The 26,831-nt window shown below is 42.9% G+C and overlaps 1 protein-coding gene across 2 annotated transcripts in view; it reads right to left on the bottom strand.

Annotated features, from left to right (window-relative positions):
• Window positions 1-301: 301 nt before the first annotated feature.
• Window positions 302-26,831, bottom strand: part of CYB561 (cytochrome b561) — a 32,351-nt gene continuing 5,821 nt past the window's right edge. For both annotated transcript variants that reach the window (XM_088470695.1, XM_088470693.1), the window contains exons 3-6: window positions 24,215-24,313; window positions 13,060-13,163; window positions 10,898-11,055; window positions 302-1,149 (exon numbers count right to left, since the gene is read on the bottom strand). In XM_088470695.1, the coding sequence (XP_088326821.1) occupies window positions 957-1,149; window positions 10,898-11,055; window positions 13,060-13,163; window positions 24,215-24,313 (554 nt within the window). In that variant the 3' untranslated portion in view covers window positions 302-956. The remainder of the gene's footprint in view (window positions 1,150-10,897; window positions 11,056-13,059; window positions 13,164-24,214; window positions 24,314-26,831) is intronic.

The raw sequence follows: 26,831 nt of genomic DNA, 5'->3' as shown, positions 1-26,831 counted from the left end.
AGTGGGGCTTGTTTATAAATGTAGACCTTGTCCGTGCTCCTTACACATCTACCCCATGCCTTCCTGGAAAAGCTCAGTTCATTTAGCTTTGTTCTTGGTGCTTTTGACATTTTATTGGAGATTGTGCAATATTACAAATGAGCATGAGGTGAGTACTTTTTTTTTTTTTTTTTTTTAGTCACATTATCTATGAATGTTAATAGTAGAAAATGCCAGGCACCTTATGGTTTAGGCTCAGTGGTCCATAAAGATCTGATGCAATTATCACTCATATTGGCAGTTTTAAGCAAGTAGTAAAATATACAGTTACCAATTATACTTTATTATCACAAAAATTCAGCATACATATTTGGCACAAATGAAAGCGGGAAAGTTACGCACATTTGAGGTAAAGCTCAGACTGCACTAAAGTTATCAGTTTTCAAATGTATTTTTTTTTTTTCTATGATTGTGATGGACCAAAATGATGGTCCCATGTGACAATAAATATTGGGTGTGATTGGCCTATGTTTTAGCTAAGCCATGCTGGAGTGACAAGAGCTTTGGCTCCTTATTGGAACTCAAATATTCTCAAAACAGCCTTCCAGATAGTTTTGTTTGGTCACTCAAAAGAAGTGTGAATTTTTCTATAGGTAATCTAGGAGGAACTACAGAAACATCTGTAATGCAGATTTGGCATTATTTTACATGGAAACCACCAGTTACTGTGATCACCAGCAAAAACTGACCTGAGGAAAGTTGTTGCATTCATCAAATAATCAGCAGTCATAAAGAGTGACACAGTCTGATTGGACTGAACGTGAAGGAAAAAAGCCTCATTGGTGCGCCTTCCCAATTTTCACATCAGGAATGCAGAAATTATACTTCTAACCTGGCTGTACATGGACAGTGCCTCCAAAACACAGGATGTACCACAAGTTACAATTACAAGCACTGCAGACTAATGATAGAAGGTGTCAGGGCTCAGTTGGGCTCCCACCCTCCGTCAGAGTTTTAAAATCAATGGATAGAGCCTGTTCCTCTGGTAATGGTGGTCGCCTCCATTCATCTCGAGTAAGAATATAACTGATCACCAGCCCAAATGCAACAAGTAGCAATCCTAAAGTATTGCAAAGAATGCCCTCTCCTGGTAGCTTGGAGTATTCATCTCTGTAAAAAAAGAAAATAAAGCTGATTCAAATCTAAGCAGCTTCCAATGATAAGGTGCAGAGTGATACTGGGACCAGCAATTGAGCTATTAGGACTGGAATCTCTCATGCAGTGTAAGGGGCAATTATGTTATACTGTACATACCAACCAAGCTGGAAGATTACTGCCCAAAATGTGGTTATACCAACAATTGATTTATGTGGTCAAATGATATCTAACAGGACCAGCCTGTCTGGTCTGTGCTGGTAGGTTGTCTACAGTATGGCTAAACTGCTCACAAATAGGCTACATTGTTAACTTACGCTTACCCAGCTGTTCATGTATGCAATTACTGCCGCTCCCTGCATGCACTCCTTGGTGAAATGCTAACCCTATGTAGGTAATATCAGTGGTATCCTCTTGGACACACCTTTTACTCATATTATAATGACTGATAAAAAAAAAAAGGACAGATTTTGGTCAGGTATGGCAATTATTTTCCTGCCCATACATGGTACAATGTTTGGTAAAATCGAGCAGCCAAAATGGCATAGTGTCTGGATTTATAAGGGTGAGATACAGGGCTACAGCATTTTCAAGTCCTGCAGCCATGGGCACAGAGAGGGGGAGCAGGTACTAATTGCACAGGCTTGCTAGAGGAGCCCAGCGTCGCCCCTCCCAGCACATGCTGCTGTGTGCTGGGCTGTAGTGGGAGAATGCTCACAGGGAGGGGAGTGATCACCCCGATTGCGCCCCTCTCTCTGGTTTTGCACCGGGCTGAGGGGCTCAGCACCACCAGCGCTGCAAAATTCATTTTTTAAAATTTGTTTTTATCTTAAGGGGGCATGGCCACAAACCCTTCCTCGGCTCAGCTCTCAGCGCCCCTGTGTGCAGCTAGTTTTATTCTCAGCCATTTTAAGACCTACAGGGGTATTCAATATGAAACGAAAACTTCTGCGTCTAAACGTGTCGAAGTTTTAGCCGCACATCGGAGCTTTTGCCAGTGAAAAAGTATCGCGCGCATGCCCCCGCTTATACCCGTATTCAATATGAAATCGGCGAAAACTTCACTGATTTTTGGGGAAATCACCTTAACACCCCCAAAAAGATGCTCTGACATGGGGGAATCACTCTGGCTACCCCCGATTAGCCCTGCTGAAGGTTTTTGGGGTCTTTAAATGGGCTCAATAGCTGCTATTTTGGAGATTTGGGAAGGTGGTGAAGAATAGTATTTAGAAGTTTTTTTTGCAGAAAATAAGTAGTCCCAGCAAATTTGGGGTACTTGAAAATGGGGGTGAGCATCTTTAAAAGTTGCTAAAGTGAAGTTTTAAAAAACGTGAAAAATTGACCTGCCGCAAACACCTGCAATGAAAAAAAAACACCTGGGACATACTTGGGGACCCCCCTAGATTGTAGCTCGCTAGTTTTTAACTTTGTAGCCCCCCCCCATTATTTTTTTCGCCCCCAAAATGAAAGTGCTTTTTTTGGGGTCCTCTGGTATTTTTTTTTTTTTTTTGACACAGTTTACCCTTGGGGGACTGTCTGAAGGTTGCAGGGTGGTTTCCGAAATGTTGCACCCCAAAACCCCAATTCTGCACTTTTTTTCGCCACCCATTCCTTGGTGATACTTTTCCGCAGACTCGAATGCAATATACTTTTCGCACCGGCGAAAAGATTTAAAATTGAATACGGTGTAAAAGTAAAATTGTCGAAAATGACATCATCCGAGCGTAAACCTCGCAGAAACTGAGTTTTTGCTCCATATTGAATACCCCTATATAGAGAGTTAATAATATTATTAATTTTATATCAATGTATCTCTATGGCACACCACAACAGAGAAAGTTACAGTGGGGAAATGCAGTGTACACAATACAGTTATAGTTTTAACAATGAGTGGTGCTGGCCATAAACTGAGATACAACTCACCATCAGACAGAGAACAATTATGGCAACGTCAGATAATTGGTCTGTCTGATGGCGAGTAGATTTACTGTCAGATGCTAGCAGCAATTAATTATATAGATATTGGTAATTAGAAGCATCCCTCTATTTTACCAGGGAGAATATAGGTACCAATGAAATCTAGATAGGCTGGAAAATAAGAGTATGTGCACTTACAGGACAGATTCTGCTGTCCAACATCTTACAGTGTAGAGGACGTTGAATGAGTTTCACTGTCTCTAGGCACACATAGGAACAGTGTAATCTGCTTCTGCTGTTAGTAAAGGAGATATCATGCAGCCCCTGTTGCACTAGGCAGCGCAGGGTATCCGGTCACTAATGAGACAGCAGAGAAGTAACAAGAAGGATAGTACCAGTTTCCTAATTCTCCCCACAGGTAAGTGGTGTGGAAGCCCACAGTGCACAAAGGGGCCCCCCCTAGCTGACGAGCGTTTCGCCGGGAGCAGGCTTTGTCAAGGAAGCTGTCAAATACTAGCAGGTGTGAGCCGGGTTAATGTAGTGCCGGCCATGTTGTGATTGGTCATGATCATTTGACAGGCTATGATGCCACAGCAAATAAAGACATCGCATTGACAATATTCATCCAAAATACTAGATTAGCAGAGCAAGTTATCTATTGAAAAAAACTAAAACAAAACAGTATGTGTGGTATTAGCAAGTAATAATTCTGAGCTCCAAAAAATCTGATGTGTCCATAATCACCATCAAAAAGATAATATATATGTATCAGACGAATTAATCATACATATATGCCTATCTCACTGGGGAGTATAAGAGAGAGATGGATTTTTTTTTTTAATGCTCTGTATCATCCATTAAAACATCTGGCACCCAACATCTATAGAAAGATCACCCTTCTTCATGCAGAGGACAGGTCTGGACTTAGACTTACTGTTTGCATTTCAGGTCAGTCATAGTATGCTGCATTCATTTGCTACTGTCAGAATTAGGATAATGTCACACAGGGTTCAAAATTTCGATATTAGATGGCTAAATAAAATATAGTAGCAAATCTCAGCATCTCTTCCCTTCACAATCTATGTAGAGTCCAAGTTCCTCTCATATTAGCATCCTGAAGCTCTATATAGACAGTAACGGAGATGGAAAGACGTGGATTTATATGACAGTCACCACACTAGCGCTTTGTAGCATGCATGACATTATGCTAACAGGAGTCCCTTCTATGGTGGAAGAACTAGGTCTTTCATTAAATGTGGGAAGGTGGGGTTGGGGCCACAGATGTGTCCACATACATCTATCCTCCATGCACTACAAGTCGCGCCACACAACACAGGAGCTCAGAGTACCTTGGTAGCGCTGAGCGTCTTTCGTGTGACTTATTCACACAGTGATGGAAATAGCTAGCACAAGCAGATTAAAATGATATGCAGCATGCCTATGTTCTCTGTACGTCTGCATCTACATGGGAACCGCTACGGTCGTGTTACTGACACTGTAACGTAGCGTGTAGAAGTGGCTTGTGCCAACTATTTGCCTGTGTGAATAAGACGCATTTGAAAGTAAAAAAAGTCACAAAAAATGCTTGGTGCTGCTGAGTCACACCACAACATGGCGCTATTAGAAGGGCTATTAACAAGCAAGGAGGCTAGATGTATGTGGACACATCTGTATGTAGTTTAGAATCTGGGTGGAAAATAAAGTTGATAGTGGTCCATTAAATCAAGAACATACTCAATGTTGTAGGCTACAAAGAAATGGTGTACATTTCTTGTCACTATAACTAAATTTGTAGCGGCATCCATTTTTTGTTTTAATTTATGACACCACACATTGAAAACATTCAGGAGCAAGAGGAAAGAAGATACTTCAGAAATGATGAAAGTGTGTAAAAGGATAAAAAGGGTTTCCTTTCGGTAAGCAGATTAGTAGGACCTCTTTTCTCCAAAACTATCTTTCAGTTATATGTAAAATATCACCTAGGAAACCCTTCAATACAGAACAAACCTTATACAGGGCTTTGAAAGAAATGGAGGGACACTGGGATGAACAGCTGCATGGATAAGCCCCCTGTGCCCCTTTTTAAAAAAAAAAATTAAAACTAAAAAAAGACACAAATATAGGTCGCAGTGCAGCTTTAAAGAAAAAATATCTATTTTCTGTCATCAGTAACGTTTCTGCTCGCCTGGGATCAGTTCAATTAGGTGCGACGTAAGTCATGTCCATGAGTAAGCTTGGCTATATGCTGTACTTATGGATTTGCAGACTTTTGTTAGCAGCGCCATAGGGCTACGTATAATGATGCAAGACTCTGAGGCAAAATCGTGCAGAGATGTGTGGGGGGGGGGGGGGGATTCTAGAACTTGCTCTTCTTCATTACATTTGTGACAGGTGCATGGAGGAGAGACTCACATCACCGATTACTTAGCAAGGTGGCTCATAGAGCAGGTTAGTCATTTTCAGGAGAATATTGATTTGCTTAATATTTAATTTACAGTATACTGCACATGCGTAGTAGGCACTTCGTTTAAAGCTATACACAGCTTCCAAACTTTCAACAACTCGGATCATAAAAGGATGAGCAAGTACTGTCCTACAAATGAAAATGGGGAAAAATAGAAGGCATTCCTCTTTCTTGCATTATGGGGACCCTTACTTCTTTGGGGATGTTCCAAAATTGCCCCTAAAGAGGGGAAATGTAAGCACAGCTGTGCTAAAATTTTTCTAGCAAAATCTAGTGTCTTTGGCAGTATGCACATTAATACTATAACATCGCACGAAGCTACAGAAGTGTCTTTGGCAGTATGCACATTAATACTGTAACATCGCACGAAGCTACAGAAGTGTCTTTGGCAGTATGCACATTAATACTGTAACATCGCACGAAGCTACAGAAGTGTCTTTGGCAGTATGCACATTAATACTGTAACATCGCACGAAGCTACAGAAGTGTCTTTGGCAGTATGCACATTAATACTGTAACATCGCACGAGGCTACAGAAGTGTCTTTGGCAGTATGCACATTAATACTGTAACATCGCACGAAGCTACAGAAGTGTCTTTGGCAGTATGCACATTAATACTGTAACATCGCACGAAGCTGCAGAAGTGTCTTTGGCAGTATGCACATTAATACTGTAACATCGCACGAGGCTACAGAAGTGTCTTTGGCAGTATGCACATTAATACTGTAACATCGCACGAGGCTACAGAAGTGTCTTTGGCAGTATGCACATTAATACTGTAACATCGCACGAGGCTACAGAAGTGTCTTTGGCAGTATGCACATTAATACTGTAACATCGCACGAAGCTACAGAAGTGTCTTTGGCAGTATGCACATTAATACTGTAACATCGCATGAAGCTACAGAAGTGTCTTAACTCGCTGCAGTCGTGCCAAACAGCCCCTCTCGGTGAGCCTAATCCCGTGAGAATTTGATAGCAACTTTTTTTTTGCAGAAAATGCATCTAAGTCGCAAACACATTGCGACTAGGACGCACCTGTGCTGATTAATTTGATATGTGACACTTTTATATCTGTGCGAGTCTCTCAAAGCATACGAAGTGCTACAATGCAGCAGCCGCAGCTTTTTTTTAGTTTTATTTGCAATATACAGTACCAGTCAAAAGTTTGGACACCCCTTCTCCTTCAATGGTTTTTGTTTATTTCAATTATTTTCAACATAGTAGATTAATACTGAAGACATCACAACTATGTAAGAACACATATGGAATTATGTTGTATTCCTGCTAAAAGTGTTAAAGCTAAATATATTTTCGATTCCTCAAAGTAGCCCCCTTTTGCTTTGATAACTGCTTTGCACACTCTTGGCATTCTCTCAATCAGCTTCATGAGGTAGTCTCCTGGAACGGTTTTCCAACAGTCTTGAAGGAGTTCCCAGAGGTGCTGAGCACTTGTTGGCTGCTTTTCCTTCACTCTGTGGTCCAACTCATCCCAAACCAGCTCAACCGCAGCACTCCATCACTTTCTTTCTTGGTCAAGTAGCCCTTACATAGCCTGGAGGTGTGTTTGGGGTCATTGTCTTGTTGGAAAAACAAATGATGGTCCCAGTAAGCGCAAACCAAATGGGATGGCATGGCGCTGCAGAATGCTGTGGTAGCCATGCTGGTTATGTGTGTCTTGAATAAATTACCAACAGTGTCACCAGCAAAGCACCCCCACACCATCACACCTCCTCCTCCATGCTTCACAGTGGGAACCACACATGCAGAAACCATCCGCTCACCTTCTCTGCGTCTCACAAAGACACGGTGGTTGGAACCAAAAATCTCAAATTTGGACTCATCAGACCAAAGTACAGATTTCCACTGGTTTAATATCCATTCCTTGTGTTTCTTGGCCCAAAAATTCTCTTCTCATTGTTGTTCCTCCGTAGTAGTGGCTTCTTCGAAGCAATACGACCATGAAGGCCTGATTCACGCAGTCTCCTCTGAACAGTTGATGTTGAGATTTGTCTGCTACTTGAACTCTGAAGACTGTGTGGTCTCTAACCTGAGGTGCTGTTAAGTAGCGGTTTCTGAGGCTGGTAACTCTCATGAACTTATCCTCTGCAGCAGAGGTAACTCTTGGTCTCCCTTTCCTGGGGCTGTCCTCATGAGAGCCAGTTTCATCATAGCGTTTGATGGTTTTTGCAACTGCACTTGACGACAGATTAAAAATCCTTGAAATTTTCTGTATCGACTGACCTTCATGTCTTAAAGTAATGATGGACTGTCATTTCTCTTTACTAAGTTCAGTGGTTGGTGCCATAATATGGATTGCAACCGTAGTCAAATAGTGGTGTCCACTGTGAACTAACCCTACCTGTGCACAACACAACTGATGGTCTCAAACACATTAAGAAGGCAAGTAATTCCACAGGTTTACTCTTGACAAGGCACATCTGTTACTTCAAAACCATTCCAGGAGACTACCTCATGAAGCTGATTGAGAGAATGCCAAGAGTGTGCAAAGCTGTCATCCAAGCAAAAAGGGGGCTACTTTGGGGAATCTAAAATATAAAACATATTTTGATTTAACACTTTTTTTGTATACAACATAGTTCCATATGTGTTCTTTCATAGTTTTGAGGTCTTCAATATTATTCTACTATGTGAAAAATAATTTAAATAAACAAAAACCATTGAATGAGAAGGTGTGTCCAAACTTTTGACTGGTACTGTATGTTTTAGTTTATTTTTGTTTACAATACATTACCAAATTAGAGATGTAATGGCAAATTGTGAAATAAACACCACACACAAAATACTAGACATAGAAATAGATCCACATCTTAACAGTAATCGTAAATAAAAAATATTCAACCACTATATAAAAAACACCAGCTGGCCAACTGAATGCACTCCCCGACTCCTCCAAATGGCACACGCAGTGCTGACAACACTGGGGGAAAGTCAGGGTTACTTTAAAAAAAAAAAAAAAAAAGGGGTCAAGTGGGGAGAATACGGAGGACACGCATGTCTCTTCCAACATGCCAGAGTGGGGCTGATAGTGGAATGGGAGACAACTGGAACTTTGGACCTCCAAGGGTACTACGCAATATGTATAGGAAGGGAATGATTCTCAAAGTGAACCCACTGCTTGGCGTCAGTTGTCCGTGACCACTCCATTATCCTACTCAACACAACAGCGTCATAGTAAACTGAAAAGTGTGGTAGTTGGAGTCCCTCCATGTGTCTGCGTCTAAAGAGGATTGCGTGCTGAAACAGAGGTCTCTTGTTTCCCCATACCAAGTCTGAAGAGATTATGTAACTCCTGAAACCAATACTTGGGGATATGAATAGGCAAAGTTTGGAATAAAAATAAAACCCTAGGGAGGACATTCATTTTAATTACACTGATTCTACCGAACCATGAGAGCCGCCTGGCACACCAGTCCCTAAGTTCGGAGCGGAGTGTAATGAGCAACCATTTAAATTGACATCAAACAAACGGGAAGAATTAGTATGTAAGGTAAAACAACCGCAGCTTTTTTCCACACCAAGTTCCAGTTACAGACTCAGTCGCACAGAGATGTACAAGTGTCGATATCAAATTAATCAGCAAAGTCTGCATTGCGACTTAAACGGCAAAAGAAGATGCCCGACGCTAGCAGAGTTGCACAGGACATGGCGGCCTACTCACGCCAGGCATATCACGCTACATGGCATATTGAAGCTAGATGAGGAAGGACATGTCTGCATGGGAAACAACTACTTGGTTGAAGGGATTGGCTGATGCGGGGAGGTGGACATCAGCCTTGCTATCATTGGAGACTTAGTGGTCAGCTGATCGGGACTAACATGGCGTCGCCGGCAGGAACGCCGCCAGAGTGCAGAACTCGCTTAGACCACCACCACACTGAGAACCCGCAAGCAACGCACCTGGCTGAGCAGGAACAGCCATGGCCATGCCCAGTGTCCGAAGCTCTGGGACCACCACCACTCTGGGAACTAGCCGACAGCACACTCTGGGAACCCCCAGGCCAGGCTCCCCGCCAAAACAGAGCAGCACGACCCCGAGGGTAAGCCCGATTCCTGACAGACATATATACTCAGATTTATTTAATTTTTTTCTGTATGACCTTTTTAAAAAAAAAAAAATCCCCTCAGATCTTTGAAAAACAAATAGGCCTGGTACACACTACACGATATGTCATCTGATCCAGCGGATCGTTTAGTTGCTGACAATGCGCACTCCCGCTGAATGCAGCATGGCCCCCGCTTTCACTCCCAGAATCGGCAAGTGTGTATGCACTTGCTGATGCCGCGGTACATGACATAGCCTAGGGTGTACCGGCCTATAGGGAAGAGGTTCCTCAGTATCAAACAGAAGCTGTGCAACGTATTTGGCAGGGTGCCCCTCAAAGTAAACCCCACCAAAGGAGGGAGGTGAAAATTACTGAGGATACGCAGCTCCCCTATTTGCCCAGTTCAGACATACCACTATCCTATGGGACAGGTCTCTGCCCAATTCCTGGCTACATAAGTAGGAGCCTCTCCCCTGATCACCAGAGGTCCTGTAGTGCAGTGGTTCTCAAACTCGGTCCTCAGGACCCCACACAGGTCATGTATTCCAGGTCACCCAGCAGGTGCACAGGTGTATTCATTACTCACTGCCTAATTTTAAAAGATCCACAGGTGAAGATAATTATTTCACTTGTGATTCTGTGAGGAGACCTGGAAAACATGCACTGTTTGGGGTCCTGAGGACAGAGTTTGAGAACCTGTGCTGTAGTGCATGACTTTGTAACCGGGGCTGACCTTGGTAGCCTGCTCTCTCCCTATATGGAGGAGACTGTGCTTCAGTACTCCATAGCGCTGCATCGCTGTTAGCAGTTGCCAGGTAACCCTTCCGGTAAGCGCAATGGCAGGCGACCATGGAGAGGTTACAGTGTTAAGTGTCGCTGCTGATCCAAAATAAATGTAAAGTGAAAGAAAAACAAAAATACATGTGTTGCTACAGTAAGCAGCACTAAGGAAAGCACCCTACTCCAGCAGCACTTCAACCCTTTGTACCATGGAGCAGGTGATACAGAGGGGATGATCTTCAGTGATGCAATAGTTTTCACCTAACTGACTACTCCAGCACGAGTATTTTATACTCCAAGCTACACATCAGTGTCCCCCAAACTGGAACAGGGAAATAAAGAATGTTTATGTAAACTTTCTGTAATTCAATACTGTAGGATTGTATCAGCGGAGTCCACACCTGGCATAGTGTTTCCATTCTGTTATGGCTGGGTCAGAGTCATTTAATTTGCTCAGTACTACAAAAAAAACAAACCACACAACATTCCCTTAAGAAACCATGGATTTCACAGCACACACACCACATGTACTCACGGGATTGCAAAGAGAAGTTTTTCTGTAAGGCCGAGCAGGCACGTGGCAATGGTGCTCACCAGCAGACCTAAGCCCAGGAACACATGTAGTGGCTTGAATTTACTCCTGTATGTATATGCTATGCCAGGCACAAAGAACATAATAAAGCCGCATATCCACTGCAATAGAAAGCAAACAGTTGGGGGTTAAAGAGATGTTCATGTGAGAGTGAGCAATGGAAAGGTAAACGCAGAGGCAAATGACTAATGAGCCAGAAACATCACCTGGACAATAGTATTAGAAACAAGCAACACTGCACTGAGACATATGTTCCTGTGTTTATCTATGCGCTCTCCCACTTTTACCCTCTTTTCATCTTTTGTAAGTTCACCACCTGGCAGCCATGTCCAAAGCCTCACAGCCAAATTCTATTTTATTTATAGCAATAAAAAAAAAACAAACACACACAAAAAATTAAGCATAGTGTCACATAGAACTGAAAGAGGTAACCAACGCTCCTACCAACGTGTCACTGACAGCCAGCATGTTGCCAAGCAATAAGGAGCTGTGCACAGGAGAGAACAGAGCAATGGGCCTGTACACACGAACAAAATCGGCTTAAATACAGCATTACAAGTTAGTAACCTTGAGGACTGGTTTTATTTAGGACATTCGTCCAGTTTGTCTGCCAATATTAATATCCACGGATTTAAATGTAAACAATTAAAATACATCATCATCAATGGTAACTGCAAGCAATAATATAGCAGATTTTTCCTTCCTACCCGTACAGTGGAGCACTGTAATAATAATAATAAATGATGATTTGCACAGTGGCCCATTACCGCTGATTACATATGGGCCATGGAGTTGTTCACTTTCCTTATGGTTTTAATTCAAACTGCTACTAATGATTTGGAATGGGTATGAAATACCGCCGGCCGCAGGCCGACATCAGCAGAGTTCCGAGCAGTGGAAGCCCGACAGCGCTGGAAATCCAGATCGTGGATAGGCGAGTATCTACTAACCTAACCTCCCTAACCCTCCTTAGGGGTGCCTAATCCTAACTCCCCCCCCCCCCCCAAGTGCCTAACGCTAATCTCCCCTCTAAGTGCCTAACCCTATCCACCCCCTTCCCCGCTACCTAAACCTAAGTCCCCCGGGGGGGTGCCTAACCCTAACCCTCCCTCCCCCTAGCCTAACCCTCCTGGGGGGGGTGCCTAACCCTAAGTCCCCCCCCGGGAGCCCTAAACCTCTCCCCCCCCCCTCCCCCCACGGCTGTCCCTGGGGGGGGACAGCCGTCACTACGATCGGGATGCCGGGCGCTGGTCTCCCGGCGTCGGGGAAATGCGGGCATCTATATCTAGACGCCCGGCATTTCACCCTTGCCGGGATATGACAGTCGGGAAGCCGGCTGCCGGTATTTAGGCAGTCGGCTTCCCGATTGCTTCCCAATGATTTACAGTTTGCTAAGTATCATGCGATTACCATAGCAATCACAGTCATGACATATGGCACCGTCAGCAGCGAGGCTGGGAACAGTCATACAGGGAACACAGTCACCTCCTCCTTCCTCATCACATGGCCAGTGAGCAGCTTTGGACCTCTTGGGCTCAGATTAAGGTCATGTTACAGTCCCCTGCAAACTAGCCGAAAAACAAAAATTCTTGTAGGATGGAGACCCTTTTATTATTTTTTTTGCAATCTCAGCCACACTAATCTTCCTTACATATTCAATATAAAATACTGAGTTATAGGAAATGGTCCTGAAACAGAAACTTTGTTACAGAGGTTAAAAGAATTGCACTATTAACCAACCCTTATTTAAAGACTCAACCATTCCCTTACCATTATAGGTCAATTAGTCTTACCTCAGTACTACATGTGTACAGGACTGATTCCTACATTTCAATATTGGATCCTATCTAGTTTAATACAGCATTTCTCATGAGTGAAATACTGTGTGTTATACCGGATGCTTAACACCTTCCATACATCTACAATGAAACTATACCTCTCCATCAGGCTAGACCTCCCCTGTACATTTCATTAGATGTGCTGCTTACATTGTGAATGACAAATACACTATACAAGAATCCATGAAACACCTTGGGGAGTGTAGGAAAGCATAAATGACAGCAGGTTGTGAGCGGACCTGATCAGGAATAGCACCAGTGCCTCACCTGCAGAATGTAGAGTGTGAACGTGGTAATGCCTAGCCAGCTGTGCAGGCTGTACATATCTGGAATAGCTTTCTTTTTGTGGAACTGGAAAACAGCAACGATCCCTGAAAGAGAAAAGGTTTGGTTTGAAATCATCATTAATGTATTATATCAACTCTTCTTTCATACTATAACTAACTATCCAACCTATTCTCTACTTCCAAGCAGGTGTCTGACAGAGAAGCCGCTGTAAGTAACGACTATAAAGTAACAACCATAATGGTAAATTCAGTATTACACTTTTTACTGTACAGGATCATATGTAACTTTTTTTTTCATTAGTTTATTATTAAACAGTTAGCAATACAGTGAATTAAGAGATTGTCATAGTTTAAAATAATAGTATATGACATATCAAAAACAAGCAATCACAAACACTTGTCTGACAAAAATAATATAGATCAGCTAGAAGATGAAGTGCGATCCTAGAGAGAGAAGAAAAAAAAATATTATATATATCTATCTATCTCATCTGGAAAGTATTCACAACACTTCACTTTTTCCACATTTTGTTATGTTACAGCCTTATAAATTCGTTTTTGTCCTCAAAATTCTACACATAATACCCCATAATGTCAAGGTGTAAAAAGTTGTTTTGAGATATCTGCAAATTTAATTTAAAAAAACAAAACAAAACAAAAACAAACTAAGAAATCACATGCACATACTTTAAGTATTCACAACCTTTGCTCAATACTTTGTTGATGCACCTTTGGCAGCATTTACAGCCTCAAATCATTTTGAATATGATGCCGCAAGCTTGGCGCCGCTATCTTTGGGCAGTTTTGCTTTCCGGATGCACTGTATTTATATATTAGTTGCAGAGGAGAGAGAGTCAGGGTGGAGCTAACCAAGGCATGGGAGAGGCGAGTTTTTATAGGTATACCATTGACTCCATATGGCATGGAACTTCCGGACATTATTGTTCTGTAGAATGGTGATATATTCCATTTTTGCTATGAACCAAATTCTATTCAGAAGCTCCTGACGGCTAGGAGTGCATGGTACTTTCCAGTTGCGGGCAATTTAGTATTTGGCTGCGCAGGAGATATGAAGAGCTAGTTTATTGGAAGTATTGGAGATGGAATCAATCGGAGCACAAAGTAGAAGATTAGATGGGGTGGGAGAAATCGGGATGGTAGTAATTTGGGATAGTAGAGTACGGACCATGTTCCAAAATGGGACAATTAGAGGGCAGGTCCACCAGGTATGGAAAAAACGTTCCCACTTGACCGCAACCTCTCCAGCAGGAACTAAAGGAGCTGGGATAGATCTGATGAAGGCGTTCTGGTATTAGGTACAATCTGGTATACACCGTATAGGAGTTCTCGCGGATGGCCACGCTGATAGAGCATTTTGAGATAGTTAGACGTATGGCATCCCACGCTTCTTCCCCAAGGGAGAGGCAAAGATCCTATTCCTAAGCCTGCTGGTGTGTGTCAAGTTGGGGAGACTCCAATGCCAATATGGAGTGATAGAGGTGCGAGATAGCCCCCTTGTCATTAGGACTGTAGATGCATAATTTCTCTATGGAAGTGGGATTGAGAGGGGGGGGGGGGGGGGGTCGGGCAGGGGAGGTTGAGGTGGCAAATTGGCAGATTTGTAGATATTGATAATGGTGCTTGTTGGGGATTCTATGCTTGTCTTGAATGTCGGCAAAGGACCTAGAGGAAAAATGCATCAACTCCATGGTGAAATCTTGTGACGCCTGCTGATACCCAGGGACAGGCTATTATATGAGATAGACCTGGGGGGAATGCAGGGTTATTCCAAATAGGGGGGTAGCGGGGAAAGGTGTGAAGAAAAATTTAGTAATTGGGATCACTCAATAAAAAAAAAAAACTAAGTGTCAGTGCTATAGTGGGAAATAGATAAAACAGATCTAGGTCTATGTTTTCGGGGTAACCAGAGTAGATAAGAGACTGAATGTACATCTACCAGATCACTTTCTAAATCGACCCACCTCTTGACATGAAGAGGTGAATGCCATGTGGTCATCTGACTCAGCCAGGTCACGTTATATCAGCGGTGCAGAATGGGCAACCCCAAACCCCCGTCCCAAGAACGCTTGGAGAGTATCTCTCTATGGATCCAGATTTTTCGGAAATTCCAAATAAATTTACAGTGTGGTTTGAAGGGTATTGAGAGTGTGAGAAGGAACAGGAAGTGTTTGGAAGAGGTATAGCAATTTGGGGAGAATGTTCATTTTTACAGCATTGATGCGGCCCACCCATGAGAGAAAATATGTTTGCCACTGTTGCAGATCTTGTTGGATTGATCTGATGAGGGGAGGGGAGTTAGGATTTAGTAATGAATACTCCAGGATATTTAAGGGAATCTCTTTTCCAAATAAAATTAAAGTTTGACTGCCACAACAACCTCATACTGCTAGGTAAATGAAGAGTAAGCTTCGGCTATGGTGTGGTTAACTTTGTAACCAGCTAGAGTACCATATATAGAGAGTTCCGAAACAGATTGGGAAGATGAGAACATTCTCACTCAGTTATATGCGAGTTCCGATACGCTATCAATGCATACACCAAATTTGAAAGATCACCACTTTCTAAACATAGAATTTTCATCTGATAAAAATGTTGTTCATTATTATGAACAATTAATGGAATCTTTTTTTGTATTCTTTTTTTGTATTTTATTTTTTTTATGTACCATACAGAGATAGTCAGGAATTTCTGATACTTTAAAAAGGGATGATGGTCAGAGAGAATTTGCTTCTTTGAAAAGGATTAAGTATCTTTCTCTTTCCTTTTTTTTATACATCGATTAAGACACCTTTTCATGTATATCCAGCGCCATCTTGTGGGACAATAATTGTTTGTTGTAGATAGATTATGCGTCTAGTGTAGTCCAGTGCTTGTCTGGACGGAACAAAGCCCACCTGGTCAAGGTGGATTAGTGAGGGAAGGAGAGGATTCAGCCTACTTGCGATTACTTTAGGGAAAAGTTTTAGATAAGTATTGAGTAGTGAAATGGGACGGTAATTAGACATTAAAAGGGGATCATTATCGGGCTTCAGGATGACATTTATAGTAGCTTTAGTTGTGTCTGGGTGAAATGAGGAGCCTTCCAGGATGCAATTGAAAGCCACAGTTATATAGGGTATCAGGGAGGTTTGAAAAGTTTTATAATAATAGGACATTGGAAGTCCATCGGAGTCGGGTGATTTTGAAGATTTTTGTATTTTGAGGGCAGAGACAATTTCTGCAGAGATAGGGTCATTTAGAGCAGTAGAGGTAGCGGCATCGATTTGGGGTAGATTACAGGGAGCCAAATAGTCCGCAAATGAGGTGTCCGTGTTAGTGGGTGGAGGTAGAGTGTAGAGGCGTTTGTAATAATTTTTAAATAGAGAATTGATAGTAATTGGATTATAGTGGCTAGTACCATGATAGTCTTTTAATGCTGGTATAGCAGTCCTGGCTTTCCGGGCTTTCAATCTATTGACTAGTAGGGAGTCAACTTTGTTGTTTTTTGTTCATACAGTTTTTGGTTAAGTCAGCGTAAGGCTTGCTCAGTCTTTTCAGCGTAAAGGGCGTTGAGGGCTGTCCTGGCGGATGTCAATTGGGTATATAAAGAACGGGAGGGCTTACATTTATGAGCGATTTCAAGGCGTTGAACCTCTTCGGTCAGAGATGTTGTTTGGGATATACGCTCTCTATTCCTAAAGGAAGCAGAACTAATAATGTGCCCGGGGATAACAGCTTTATGCGCCTCCCACACCAAAGGGGTGCAAGTGGGGTCATTGTTTAAAGAGAAGTAGTCCTCGAGGGCATATCTTACACTTTCCTGAAATTTTGGGATGGTAAGTAGAGTTGCGTTTAAATGCCACGAGGGTCGTGAGGATGGAACATCAAAAAAATAAAAATTGAAAGATGCGGTGACAATAGAGTGGTCCGACCAAGAGTTGGAAACAATATAGGAGTCGACGAGGTGTTTGGAAGCTGGAGTGTAACATAGAATAAGATCTATCCTCGAATAAGACTGGTGGGGTATCGAGAAAAAAGTAAAATCTCTGGACGAGGGGTTGAGAGCTCACCATGTATCGATTAGACCCGATTCGCGGAGGTTTGTTTAGAGAGCGAGTTATTGGACAGGACCTATATTGTTAGGGACTGGACCTTTATCAAGTTCGTAGTTAAGAGCTGCATTGAAGTCTTCCCCAATAATGAGGCTGCCCATCCTATATTTGTTTATTTTAGAGAAGACGGAACTGAAAAATGACTGGCCTGAGTTGGGTACATATATATTATTTTATTTATTTATTAACAGTTGCTTATATAGCGCAGCATATTCCGTTGCGCTTTACAATTGGAAACATATATAGAACAAAACAGGGTAATAACAGACAGACATAGAGGTAAGAGGGCCCTGCTTGCAAGCTTACAATCTATAGGGAAATAGGCATTGATACACAAGAATAGGTGCTATATATATTGCAATTTGGTCCGGCCAGAATGCAGAGTTTCTTGGTGGGCTGCATGATCCAGTCACACAGGAATGTCGGCCAAATGTCAGGAGTATGTGAAGGAAAGACAATATGTGAGGTTATGTGTAGACTGTGAGGGGATGTAATAAGACATGGAAGCTATGAAGGTTATGTGGTCAGTTCTGGAATCTGATAAGCTTGTCTGAAGAGGTGAGTTTTCAGGGAACGCTTGAAGGATTGAAGACTAGAGGTAAGTCTTATTGTGCGTGGTAAGGCATTCCATAGAGTGGGTGCAGCCCGAATAAAGTGCTGTAACCGTAAATGGGAGCAAGTAATGCGCGGGGATGAGAAACGCAGATCTTGTGCTGAGCGGAGAGGTCGGGTTGGGAGATATTTTGAGATGAGTGAAGAGATGTATGTTGGTGTAATTCGGTTAATGGCCTTATGTGTAAGTAACAGTATTTTGTATTGAATACGGTAAAAAACCGGCAACCAATGGAGGGACTGACAGAGCGGGGTAGCAGACGATGAACGTTTGGCAAGGAAGATAAGCCTCGCAGCTGCATTCATAATGGATTGTAATGGCGATAGCCTGTTTTTGGGAAGACCAGTAAGGAGACTATTGCAATAGTCAATGCGGGAAATAATGAGTGCATGGATTAGAGTTTTTGCAGTGTCTTGTGTGAGATATGGTCAAATTTTGTATATGCTTTTTAGATGTATGTAACATGATTTTGAGACAGGTTAAATGTGGGGAACAAAGAACAGTTCAGAATCAAGGATGACACCAAGGCAGCGAGCTTGTGGGGTGGGGTGGATTGTTGAGTTATCAACAGTGATAAAGAGATCAGATTGGTAACTGTTATTGGCCGGTGGAAATATAATTAATTCTGTTTTAGAAATATTAAGGTTCAGGTAGCGAGAATACATCCAAGATGAAATGGCAGAAATACATTCAGTGACACGGACCAATAGAGATGGTGATAAATCTGGAGAGGATAGGTAGATTTGAGTATCATCCGCATACAGATGGTACTGAAATCCAAAAGAGCGGATTAGTTTGGCAAGAGAGGTGGTATAGATTGAGAATAGCAAAGGACCTAAGACAGAGCCTTGCGGTACTCCAACTGATAGAGGTAGCAAAGAGGAGGCAGAATCAGAAGAACGAACAGAAAAAGAGCGATCAGATAGGTAGGAAGAGAACCAAGAAAAAGCTGTGTCCTTAAGACCTAAGGATTGTAATGTTTGTACGAGAAGAGAGTGGTCAACAGTGTCAAAAGCAGCAGAGAGATCTAGAAGAATTTGGAGTGAGTAATGGCCTTTAGCCTTGGCAGTGACCAAATCATTTACTACCTTAGTCAGTGCGGTCTCTGTGGAGTGCTGGGAACGAAAGCCAGACTGAAGTGGGTCCAATAAGTTGTGGGTGTTAAAGTGTGTGAGGCGGGTGTAGACAAGTCTCTCCAGTAGCTTGGAGGGGCATGGGAGCTGGGAGATAGGACAGTAATTTGAGAGAGTGTTAGGGTCAGAATTTTGTTTTTTCAGAATGGGAGTAATCCCTGCATGCTTGAACAGTGATGGAAAGATGCCAGTAGAAAGAGAGATTACAGATTTTAGTTAGGGTTGGGATAAGCACAGGAGACAGAGCTTTACTAATTTGTGAGGGTATAGGATCTAGAGGAGAGGTAATAGAGTAGGAGGATGAGAAGAGTGTAGATACTTAATCTTCATTTGTGGGGTCAAATGAAGAGAATGTGCCAGAGGGTTCAGGTAGGGAATTACGTAGGTCACTAGCTGAGAAAGAGAATAACATTTCATTTAGGATATTATCAATCTTGTCCTTGAAATAGGAGGCAAGATCTTGTGCACAGATAGTAGCAGGTGGCTTGGGGGAGGGACGGGTAAGAAGCAGTTTAAATGTATTAAAAAGTCGCTTGGGGTTAGAGGCTTGAGCAGAGATAAGAGATTGGAAATATGTTTGCTTGGCAGTGTCCAGAGCAGTACGATAAGAGTTATAGATAGACTTATATGTGAGGAAATCATGTGGAGTGCGAGACTTTCTCCACTGACGTTCTACTTTACGTGAGAGTTTTTGTAGATGCCTTGTTAAGTTAGAATGCCATGGTTGATGTCTAAGTCTACGTGGTGTGTGATGGGTAGCTGGAGCTACTTCATTGAGGGCTTTTACTAGAATCTGGTTTAGGTGTGATGCAGCAGTCTCAGGAGAAGAGTGCAGAAATTGGTGAGAGTTGTTGTAGAGAGGTAGATAGTTGTTGAAAGCTAATTGCATTAATATTTCTGCGGGTTTTAGGAGGTTTGGTTGATTTCACGGACATTGAGGTTGATGTAATGGAGGAAAGTGTGCAGGTGATAAGATTGTGATCTGAGAGAGGGAAAGGAGCATTAGTGAAATCAGAAACTGAGCATAGTCTGGTAAATAAAAGATCAAGGCAGTGGCCCTCCTTATGAGTAGAGGAGTCAGTCCATGGGGAGAGGCCAAGAGAGGAGGTTAGAGAGTGTAGTTTGGAGGCATGAGGAGATTGTGGACTGTCAATGGGGATATTGAAATCACCCATAATGGATGGTGGAGATGTCTGAAAATAGGAAGTGAGGGAGCCAGGCTGAAAAATGTTCCAGAAATTGTTGCAGTGGCCCAGGCGGGCGATAGATAGCAGCAACTCGCAGAGAGAAAGGGGTGAAAGTCCTGATAGAATGTACTTCAAATGATGTAAATGTAAGTGAAGGTACCTGTGGGAGAACTGTGAATGTGAAAGATTGGGAGAGTAATATTCCTACCCCACCTCCTTTACAATTGCTAGGCCTGGAGGTGTGTGAGAAGTGTAGGTTACCATGTGAAAGTGCAGCAGGGGAGACAGTGTCTGATTGTGTTAGCCATGTTTCTGTTATTGCCAGAGGGTTGAGGTTAGTTGAAATAAAGAGGTCATGGATGGATGTTAAGTTTGTTGCAGACAGAGCGTGCATTCCATAAGGCACATTTTAGTGACTTGGAGGGTGAAGGGAGGCACGCAATGTTTATATTAGCGACTGTGCATTCTAGATTGCCTAATTTGCCCATCAAAATAATATACCTCCCATCTTAGTCTGTGTGTACCGTGTGCAGGGAGAAAGGAATTTTGCTATTGATCAGTATCACCACTCCATTGTGTTTGGATTGGCTAGAAGAGTAGTACGCGGTGGGGAAACACTTAGAATGTAGCGAGGGGTGTGATTGCGCTTTAAAGCGGGTTTCCTAAACCAGGATAATCCCAGCATTGAGGTCTCGCATGGTTCGAAAAAGCGATGAACGCTTTTGAGGGGTATTTAAACCCAAAAGGTGCATACACACACACAAACGATTTAGTTAATGAACGATTTTCTACCTTGAAAAAATGAACTAAAATAGTTTACTAAACTTGTTCATTTACTATGTTCATTTAAATGTAATGAACGATTTTTTTAGAACTACAAACGATTTTTGCATATTCCCTTACTGAAAATCGTTGAGTTGACAAGTCTGACTGAACTACAAACGTGAATGAACGAAAATCGTTCATCGTTTGACACAGAAAGTGAACGATTTTTACAAACGATTATCGTTAAATGATATAGTTTAACGATAATCGTTAAAAAAATTGTTGTGTGTGTATGCACCTTTAGTGTTAAGGGAAGCAAAGGTCAGCGACATTTGGGTAGAGTGCAATAATCAGCATAGGTAGAAGTATAGATAAGAAATCCCCGTCTCGCTGGGGGACAGAGGCAAAGATAGTAAAAGAAAAAAAAAAAAAAAAGGAAAATGGGAGGGAATTAAGAGCATGGAAGATAGGGGGAAGAGAAGCAGGTGGGAATTCCCCATGTCCAGCAGAGGAAGAAACATATGGAATTCATGACTATACAGTTGAGGAAGGTAGTAGGGAGGATAGTCCGAACTACCGTGGAGGGGAGGGGACTAGTTAGAGTTGATTAGAAGGAAAATAATTGCATATAGAGGAAGGTACTGAGTTTGTACAGAAGAAGGAAGTGAGAGTGTCAGAGAGCTGTGGCCCTCCATTTGTGGTTGGGCAATAAGAGAGAATCAAGTGAGAAGACCTAATAAGCATTGCAGCGGTGTCACTGTGGGTTGTTAGAAGGGGGGTGGAGGAAAAAGTAAAAAAGGCCCAGGTGACGTAGTTCTAAAAAAATCGTTCATTACATTTAAATGAACATAGTAAATGAACAAGTTTAGTACAAGTAGCATGTGCAAATATTACAAAACATAACTTGCATAAACAGTCTGAAAGGTTCGTTGGGGGTTCCTAGAAATGCGTTAAGAGCAGGCCAGTACTGCACGCGCGACAGTGGGCATAACATTCCAGTAGCCCCTAAGGAATCAAACTGATGAAGATACAGTTACATAGAATGAAAATATACCCAAATTGTAATACAATAAAACAGTAGAACGGTTAAAACAGCTGCAAGTATCAGAATATAGAGTGACATGACTGAAAAAAAAAAAAAAAAAAAAAGGATATGAAATGGCCGTCAGTGCAGGGACTCACGGCCAAAGTAAGAGTCCAGTGACAGTGGGGAGTCAGTCCCTATCAGAGTTGGAAGCTTCTCAGAAAAGTTTCCAATTATCGTAGATAAGCCTAGGTAGGGAAGAAAAGCAGCATGTAACCTTGATTGCCTTATATGTCCTCTGGCGTGGTCAGAGGAGGGCCAGAATCTTTTAAGTGGGAGAGAAAGTCTGTCTTCTTTAGGATCTCTAATGATTGTTTTACCGTTGAAGTCAACCAATAGTTTGAAGGGGAAACCCCAGCAATAGCTGACCCTCCGCGCACGCAGTGCTCTCGTCAGGTCTTGAAGTTCTCTGCGCTTCAGAATTGCAATGGGGGCTAGGTCTTGGAAGAATTGAAGTTTGATATTGTCATATAGAATATCAGGCTTTGCATGTGTCGGGGCCAAGACTCTCTTATCCTCGAAGGTTAGGAAGTGCATGACGACGTCCCTTGGGGGTTCACCATCTCTGGGTTTGGGTTTAAGGGCTCAATGGGCCCTTTCCAGGGGTAGCTGATGAGGGCTTAGGTCAGGGAGAACGAAGGAGAACACTTTGTGGAGATAAGTCTCTAGATTATCCGGGGACACTGATTCTGGGATGTTTCTTATATGGAGATTGTTTTTTTTTCCTCGATTCTCTAGGTCCTCATTTTTAGTACGGAGATCGGCAAGGTCCTGAACTGTGAGATCAATGTCCCTAGGGATCTCGTTTTGGGATTTTTGAAAGGCGTCTTGACGGGATTCTAATTTAGAGGTTCTGGTATATAACGAGGAGAGTTTATTCGATGGACGAAACGGCTTTATCAAGTTTGGTTTCTAGAGATTCTTTAAAGTCTGTGATAAGGGTCGCAGTGCCATAATGTCCTCTTTGGTGGATAGGGCTGGGGAAGGTGAATCTTCTCCTTTTCACCTGGGATAGACTGGGGGAAGGAGGGTCGGCTGTTGCTAAGGACTTGTCACCCTTAGAAAAATGTTGGGCAATATCACCACCCACTCGTTTTCTAATATTAACGTTTGACCTGTTCATGGTGTTGGCGGGAGTAGTCAGTCGTAAAGGGACAGTGAAATGGTCGGGGGGACTTTTGAGCCTAGTTGAACAGTGACAGGAGGCCCGAGATAGTGGGGGGTCTGCAGGTATGCACAGAATTGAGCTGAGAGGCCTTTATAGAGAGAAGAACCACAGGAGGGCACTACCTCAGCACTCCCAGGGGGTCATTGATTCAAATTGTAGAAATATTTATCTCAGTAGCAGAGAGCCATTGGGGGTGGAGGGTGATGTCGTGGGGGGCAGAATCTGCTAGAGAGCGGTCAGTTGAACCCAAGGAGTAAAAAGGGGGGGCTGTTATCAGCTCACTGTTTCCTATCTGCTGGTAGGTCGTAAATAATATGAGAACCCCAAAAATCTCCACAGGTGGCCGTGCAGGGATAAATTGAAGGTCTGTGGGTTATCAGTGTAGACTATGTTGTTACGATGACCAGAGAATCAGGAGGGGTACATCTACAGCTCTCCAGGTGGCCAGGATGCCTGATGGGAACAGAATAGACTGGTACTTAGCTTAAAGTGCTTAATGTAGTTCGGCAGCTGGAGGCCTCTATTTCAGGTCCAACAGTCTGTCTGTATTGATGGCTCCAGGCCTGTGAGGGGGATCCACCCACTAACAGGTTTCTGTGTGGTTGCAGAGATGAGCTTCCGCTGGATTAATCCACTCGCAGCTGAGAGGCAGGTGGCAGGCCGAGTGTCTGCAGTGAGCAGCTGAGGCTGTGTGCCGTACGCTACATTTTAATAACTGTTGCCATGCCTACAATAAACCGTGGTAATATTTCAAAATGAGCAATGGTGCAGATGAACAAGTGGTGTAGCTGATGGTAAAATGGGGGACTCTTTGAAAGATATGGAAAACATCATCCAGTATCTATTTAGTTATAGAATGTGTGTAGGGCTCCCAAAATCTCAGGCCATGCTGGGACAGTTGGAGCTCTACAGGCTCATGAAGCCTGCTTCTGTAGTTTGACTTCAGAGAAAGGGTGGACACCAGTAGAAATGAGGTCTATTGTTACAACATAGTGGGGTGGGCATTAATCCTGTAATCATAAAACATCCGCATTAAAAAAAAACTTCACCATACAAGAGTATTTGACACCTACCAACAACAGAGATGATCAGTGCCAAAAGGTGTAATGCTCCATGGAGGATCTTGGTTGCCTTCTTGGTCTCGTGTCTGAACACTCGATACACCAACAGTGCTGTATGAACAAAATAGGTTTAGGATAATGCTATAAGTTACTGCAGAGTATAAGCTTATCCAAGTTCTGTGTCCCTGTTATAAAAACACTAAACATTAACCTTGCATGACAGAGAATACAGACTCCTGGTGTACCTAGCCTCTCATAGGAGGCTATTGCCACTACTTCGGTTTCTCCTTGAGACCCACATGAAGCAGGGTGTGTGGCCATGTCACACAGAAATTCATGTTCATACTCAGAGCCATAGTATGGAGCCTACGTGGGAAGGATAGAAGCTAGTCCAGTACATGGCAATGGGTGAGGGTGAAGATAGGACATAAGCTTCCAAGCAAAAAAAGTCATTGGGGTTAGGAAACTGAATGCCTAGTTTCTGTGAAATATAAATAATGTCAGGGTGATCACCTGTAGCAAGTGCCTGAAGCTGCCCTCTACAGATTTTAGTTCACTAAAATTAGATTAATTGTATTGTGGGTTTGGTTGCGGATCCTGCTTGGGAAAGGGGGAGGGGGGGTGACAGTGTCTGGAATTGGCCTCAGGCTGTATGCACGAACTACATGAGAAGGCAAAACTAAGTGGTGGAGAACAATTAGGTGAATTCTTTAGTAAGGAATGTACAACCGTTTTTATGAAGCTTTTTTTTTCCTAACAAATTTCTTTATTGAAGCGTAACAATAATAATCACATCAGTCACACCGTTCTAGAAGTCATTCAAAGGAAAAAGAAAATCTAGGCACATAGCACTGAATTCTGGGCATAGTGGTAAAGGGATACTTCTACAAACAAAGAAGGTGCTGCATATATAAAGACACGAGTAAAATATATTAGGAAAGGATACTTTGGGGCTGACTCAGCATTGCACACAAGTGCGCAGGACCTGTTCTGCCAGTGTGTAGAATGGGTGCTGCGTTATAGCACACCACCCCTTCTATGCCTCTGACAAGCAGAGTTATTTAAGGGGCTGTGCGGGGTTGGCCGCCGTTCCCGGAAACGGGGGGAGTGTCCGCCCAGTTTTTCGGGAGTGGCAAGACCAGGGACTGTTTTGACCGACGCAGTTTCCTGGCCTCGCAAGCTGGCCAGTCTGAGTAAGCTAAGGCTTACTACGCTGGCTGCCTGCATCCACCATCACGACCACCGATGGCGATCACAGCCTGTGACCTCGGTCGCAGCGCTGGGATCGCAAATGCAGCAAGGGGTGTCAGACAACGTCTGCTGCATTTGTATATTTACAATGACAGAATTGCAAAGCTGCCCATGTCCAGTTTTGCAATACCGTACCAACCTGATTCAGTAGTAGTAATATGTCACAAAGGAGCAAGAGAATATATATATTTTTTTCATTTTGCCCAAACCGCCACTCTCCAAATCACCTACCCACCGCTCTGTATGAATGTAAATTAAAGAGAGCTGCATATAGTACCACTTTGAAATAATTCTCACATCACTACACTGTGCTGCTTGAGGACCCTGTCCCTTCAGTATTTAGCTGCATACATAACTTCCCGCTTGCCTCCACTCCCCTTAATGAAACTTCCCTAGTCACATGCAGCTATGTCCTTACTCTAGAGGTGCCCAAATGCAGTCCTCAAGGCACCCCAACAGTTCAGGTTTTAGAGATATCCATGGTTGAGTACAGGTGGGTTAAATCAAAATGACTGTGGTACTAATTAAGGGTCCTTGTACGAAGGACAGTCTGTAAAGTGACAGTTAGGAGCTGAGAGGTTGGTACTTTACCTCTCTCCAAGGCTTAGTACGTAGACCCCTCCGTCACATGTGATCAAGCATGGATATCCTTAAAACCTATACTGTTAGGGTGCCTTGAGGACAGAGTTTAGGAACCGCTGCCTTACTCACTCACACTATAGCAGGGGTGGGGAACCTTTTTTTGTCCGAGATATAGATATAGATATATATATAACATTATTTGCGTGCCCAATGCAGGCCACGCCCCTCCATGTGATGTCACATGGGGGCAGTACCACAATCGCCGGTGACTACAGCAATGCCCGCAGCATCCTGAGGATGCTACGGGGAGCTGTAAGGGCAACGGTGTGACTGTCTGAAGCTTCCTAAGGACGCTCCAGACGGCACTGCTGCATAGATTCAGGCTGCCAATCTAGGCACTCTGCTAGCCAGATGAGGCTAGCAGAAAAAAGCTCAGAGGGCCACACCAAATGATTCCAGGGGCTTTATACGGCTCCAGGGCCTGAGAATCCCCATCCCTACACTATAGGATAGGTTCCTCCCGAACACAAGATCACACACTGCTCTTCTGCTGCTGTGACCATTCTGTTGATCCGATTGGTCACAGGTTATTGAAGGGGGAAGATAGATGACTTTATTGTACTCAGTTACCTTAAAACAGGACTCTAGAAATAAGGTAAGCACTTGCATTCCTTTTATATCAAAGATTATTTCAACAAAACAATGTACTGTATGCTTTGGACCATAAAACACTAAGTAATATATTTTACCAAGGAAACCGAGGGAGTTACAAAGTTAAAATATTGAACACATCAGG

The sequence above is a fragment of the Taudactylus pleione genome, unplaced genomic scaffold, assembly GCF_031769625.1.
Source record: "Taudactylus pleione unplaced genomic scaffold, aTauple2 ptg000102l, whole genome shotgun sequence".
Lineage (NCBI taxonomy): Eukaryota > Metazoa > Chordata > Amphibia > Anura > Myobatrachidae > Taudactylus > Taudactylus pleione.
This window is presented reverse-complemented; position numbering and strand designations above follow the sequence as displayed.